This window comes from Taudactylus pleione, unplaced genomic scaffold (assembly GCF_031769625.1).
Source record: "Taudactylus pleione unplaced genomic scaffold, aTauple2 ptg000334l, whole genome shotgun sequence".
Classification (NCBI taxonomy): domain Eukaryota; kingdom Metazoa; phylum Chordata; class Amphibia; order Anura; family Myobatrachidae; genus Taudactylus; species Taudactylus pleione.
Genome location: NW_028284735.1, coordinates 1641167 through 1646737, shown reverse-complemented (window position 1 = coordinate 1646737; position 5571 = coordinate 1641167). Strand labels below are relative to the sequence as shown.

Sequence of the window (5571 nt, the reverse complement as noted above, 5' to 3'; positions counted from 1 at the left end):
CGAGATGCTCCAGGCTCCCCCTACACTGAGAATAGATGCTGTGCGCATGCGCACAGCTTGTATTCTCCTGCTGCTCATCCCCCACAGCTCCTCAACGGTAGAGTTTGCTACAGGGAGCTGGTCCATCCGGCTTTCACCTAATCCTCATAAAACATATCCGAAAGTGTCAGCTGCATACACACCTATACATATCTGTACAATCTGTGTGGTGGGAAGGAAAATCTGGTAATGTATGGGAACAAATAACAATAAAAATTTGCTCCCAAACACTGGAAAACAGATCAGATTTTCCTCCCCCCCAGGGAGATCGGACAGATATATCTATAGATGTGTACGCAGCCTAAAGGTCAGATCATAAGAACATGCTCCAAACAATTTAGTATACTATCAGAATAACTCCAGGAGCTATAACATAAATAGCATTAGCAAGACATTAGATCCAATTACCATCCCAAAAGACGTATGAAAATATTATTTCAGGGTTAGTTTCCCTATGTTTATTATTAAGACAAACTTTTAAATCGAAATAGACAATATAAGTTACATATAAACGCACTGCTTATAGAACCCGAAAAAACAGAAAACCACACTATTTTATTTACTACTGTACAGTATGAGTTTAGTTTACCATGCGCCAACACCCTACCAGAATCCACTTCCGGCAACAATGCCCTAGTGCATTATTTAAATCCTGCTACAGTCTGCAAATCACATTGGCCAAGCTTTTGAATCACTGAAGACTCCGTTGGTTACGTTTCCACCAATTATCGGCGAGCAGACGTTTAACCCTGTTGTGGATCAGTTCAAAGCCCGGTGAAGCTAGTGCTGTTTGTGCGATGTATCGATGCAATCTACTTATATATTGCTACAGCCTGAGCAGCATTCGATACTCTGCCCTGCAGCTTCTACCAGCGCCGACAACCTACACTTGGGGGGACCAAGATGGCTACGCGCAGAGTGCTTGCTGCATATATGACGGTTTGCTAACATGCCGGATCCAGCTGGTTGGCAAAAAGTGCCGCAGTCCATAAAATGTCGTACTGCTGTCCGTTTCCAGAGCCGGGGAGAGCACATCGTTTCGCTCCTAAAACGGGATTCCAAAGCTTACGGCAGTCCATTAAAATCTGAATAACAGCAAACCCTGACCGTCGTCTTAAATGAAAACTAAAGTTACATATCCGTTATCCAGATAATGTCCAATGCTACAATTATCCCATATGACTTTCCCCGTCATTGCTTATTGGCCCCAAAATTGTCCTGTGGATGAAGTGCTTAACATATACTTGCAATACAATTTAACGTACCCTAAGTCATGCAGGGAATTCTCCTGATCCTTAGTGGTCTAGTATGGACCCTAGACCTGCTGCTTCTGGTCCTGGACTTGAATTACTGGCTGGTTTCTTCCCTTCTCTCATATCTGCTGTGGACCATTCATTTCATCCTCAACTTGCCCGGTACTATAACCTTTGGGCTACTGCAATGCTGGGAACGTGTCCTGATATGCCTGGCCATTATGGGTGAATCCTGCTGTAGCCTGGTACTGTGCATGGTGCAAATAGCAGGTGATGCTGTGAGAGGAGTTCTGACTGGATTGGATAGTTTGCAACTGGTGTGGAACTTGATGTGCCACTTGCTGATACGAAGCAAAGAAATTATGCAGCGTGGGCTTTTCATTATTGCAATGCCTGGACAGAATCTTTTTCGCCAAGTTTGGGAGACCCTGAGCATAACATGTAGTTTAGCAGCCTACCTGGTGAACAGCCTTGTCAATATGTGTCTAATAGGTATGCAACATGTTTTCTCATCAGCATTGGCTCTGTGGATTTCTACAATTAATGTGATTTTCTCTGGCAAAGAATTAATCATAACTTTATTCTCTGAACTTTCAAGCTCTGCAGTAGCTGTGGTTATTCTTTTCTGGACTCCTTTCCAGCTGGTTGTGGATGTTATGGTATCTTGCAGCACAGGGATAGGCATAATCCTATTCAGATATCTTTATGAAGTTCTCCTGCTGATGTTCTTAATTTGGGCCTCTCGAATAGTTCTCAGACCCTCGCCTCTATTACTTTTATTCCAAGAAAGATTAAGTAGACTCTATCAGATTTTGCTAGTATTTGTCCGTGCATTGCTAAATTCTGAGGTTTGGAGGAGAGCTGCTGCTAGGTGTCTCCAGCTGGTCAGAATGCACAGAGCAGCCTGGGACAGAGACTGGAATCTGAGGAGGACTGTTGCACACAACACACCATTAAGGGTCGCCAGGGCACAAAATTCAGAGAGACCTACCCAGGTACTCAACCCATCACCTGTGAGGAGACAGAACCCTTCTGTGCAGACTTCCTCAGCTCTGCATTTAGTGGGCAATAGAGTTCAGATTCCACAGCAACTACCAGCTGGTCCTCAGAGCAGTGCATCAACCTCTACCAGGAGGGAGACTGGAACTGTAGACCCCTGGAAACTATTAAAACAGCAGGAAGAGAGCAAGAAGTGTGTGATCTGCCAAGATGAGAACAAAACCATTCTTTTGCTGCCTTGTCGTCACCTTTGTCTGTGTGCACACTGCACCAGTATTCTCCTGCAGCAGCCAATACTTCAACGCAACTGTCCTCTCTGTAGGAAAATTATCCTGCAGACCTTAAATGTTTATATGTAACCAACTCAGCCAGAGCCACTCAACTGAATGAACAAAACAAGGTTTTGTAGAGTATGCAAAGCTATATGCAAATCTTTTATTTTCCAAACTTGTTTAAATGGATGAGTAAAAAAAAAAAAAGTTGCTCAAAAAGACATCTTTATGCATCTGCATTATCACAATTTAAGATTCAAATTATTTTTGTACTTATTTTTGAAAGCCTGTAAACTACTAGGTGAAGTTGTGAAAGGGACTATTAATGGTTGTTAACTATTCTTTATTGTAACATTCCCAAGCTGTGACATATCGGTAAGACTTATACCTCCGAAGGCAGTAATGGCTGTTCACTGAGCATTCCACTATGTCTGAATATTTTCTCCCTTTTATTTACTATCCTTTTAAAAGTCAGCCTTGTTGGTCTTTGTTGTTCAAATACATTGGTCTAAATCTGTGTTTTATCTTCTTATGGTTTTGTTTTATCAATTGAATTAAAACAACTTGAGAGCAACAGAGAAAAGGTGACTTATGAGTAGGTGCACAGAACTTGTCAAAAGTAATAAAACTTAATAATCTTTATTGATTAAAATATATTTGACTCACTCTAATTAAGCAAAATATTAAAAAGGGAATTACTGCAAACATGTACGTGAAAAACAGGGAACATTTGCAAAACATAAAGTATATTTTACCTGAGAAATTCAAATGTCCAATTTTATATCATGTCAGTTAGATATAAATAGGAAAGATAATATAGATAGGATTACATATGTTTGAATCCTTTAAACTTCTGTACTGCTTCAGCCATTTCTAGAGTCACTTTACCAAAAAGCCGGGTCCGACCTGGGTTTTTGGACATGGTTACAAGTAACCCAGGTCAGACTCCGTTTACACTGCACCTTCGATCTGGGTTATTCCCAGGTCAGCCTGGTTCACACTTAACCCCGATCTGCCTTGCTAAACGTGAGGTCATAAAAAGTGGGAGGTGACTGCTCCAAAACCTCCAATCATCTCATTTTAGGCATGACGCAGGTCGGATAACTCGAGCCGCGGCGTTAACACTGCACCATTACCTGGGTCCATCCTGGGTTTGACCCTGGTATCTCCCTGGTTTTGATTCCTGGGCCACTTAAACCAGGTTACTTTTCAGGGACCATTTTCCACTGAGCCGAGACCCGGCAATAACCTGGGTTATTGAAGCAGTGGAAAAGGGGTCTGAGTTCACTGTGGGGGAGATGTATCAAGCTTTGGAGTGAGAGAAGAAGTTGCCTAAAAGCAACCAATCAACTTTGAACTCATTTAGCACAGTCCTTGAAATGAAAGAGGCTGGTTGCTTTGGGCAACTTTTCCACTTTAGCTGCCTACAAGGGGTAGATTTATTAAAGCTTCTGAATCTTAAATGTGGTGTTGCCCATAGCAACCAATTCGATTCTATTATTAGATTCTGTCTATCGTTTTCCAGGATGCAATAGAGAAATGATAGCTAGAATCTGATTGGTTGCTATGGGTAACACCTGCACTCTATGTTTAAATGCTTTACTAAATCTACCCCAAAGGCTTGATACATCTCCCCCAGAAACAGTAACCAGGGTTAAAAATCCTACTACTACCTTCAGCTTTGTGCTATTGATGCTTTCTCATTTAAAGGAGTTATATGATTCAAATACTTATGTAATCCTATATGTGTGATCTACCTCTTATTTATATCAAAGGGACAAAATATAATGTAGACTTTCTGCATTCCTCCGGTGGAAACACAATCATGTCACATAAAACCTATAAAATATTCTTTATTTTGTAAATGTTATCATTTTGGTGCGTTCAGGCCGTGCAACTATCCCAGCCTATTTTTAATCACCTTTTTCTACGTTTTATTACTTCTTTTTTGATAGTTTGCTTAACTAGAGTGTGCTAAATATGTTAAAATCTCTCTCTCTCTCAAAATTAAGTTTCATCATTAAGTTCTGTGCACCCACTCTGAGGTAAGCAACAATATAAATAGTAAATAACTTCCCAATGTCACCTCAATCATGTTTAATTAAGACAACAAGCTTAAACAAACATTTTAGGATGACAAAGAAAAAATGTGAATAAACATGGTCCCAAAGTTTTATTATGCTGGTTTAGTTATGTTAAGTCACATCTTAACTCTCAAAATTTCAAACCAGACACACAAATGTTCATGCAATATGTTTTAATAGGACAATTCAAAAATATAAGTTGAAGATGTTCTATGGCCTATTTTTTTTATGTTAAAGCAGATAGTTAGACACAGTGGTGCAAGTAAATATGTACCCATGGGATTCGGTCAATATCCCGACCGCGGGGATTCCGGCGTTCGGAATGCCGGCGCTGGAATCACGACACCTGCCAGAATCCCAGCGCCGTCATTCCGACTGCCGGAATCCCAAAGGTAGGGGGAGGGTTAGGGATTTGGCTCTAGGGGGTGGAGGTTAGGTTCAGGCACCAGGGAGGGTTAGGATACCTACCAACACTGTCGGTAACCTAACCCTGCCTGGATGCCGGCGTCAGGATCCTGATCACCGGCATCCCGTACCCACAAATCTTTCTGCTTGTAAATTGCTTTCATCGATTGAAATCTTAGTCAAATTTGGGGTGGTGTTTTTTCCCGTAAGAATGGGTACCAACAAAGAACTTTTTGAACATCTGCCACTAACATTTATGGGATCACTAGACACATACAAGCCAACCAGGAGTTTTATAGGGAGCAGTAATGGGTTGGAGTGAAATAACATCATAGATACCTGACGTGGAAAGGACAGACCCTTGTGACAGAGCTGCCTCCTGCCAATGTCGGTCTATGGTCAGTGGCATAGGCAGGGGGTGACTGCTCCCCCTGCTGACAATTTGGCATCTACAGTCAGGTCCATAAATATTGGGACATTGACAGAACTTTCATATTTTGGCCTCTATTCACCACCACA

General features: G+C 41.5%; 1 protein-coding gene across 1 annotated transcript; it reads left to right on the top strand.

Annotated features, from left to right (window-relative positions):
- Window positions 1–726: 726 nt before the first annotated feature.
- RNF26 (ring finger protein 26) lies at window positions 727–4824 on the top strand. The gene has a single exon (XM_088443797.1). It carries the CDS (start codon window positions 1313–1315, stop codon window positions 2648–2650), a length of 1338 nt encoding a protein of 445 aa, XP_088299923.1. The 5' UTR covers window positions 727–1312; the 3' UTR covers window positions 2651–4824.
- Window positions 4825–5571: the final 747 nt, after the last annotated feature.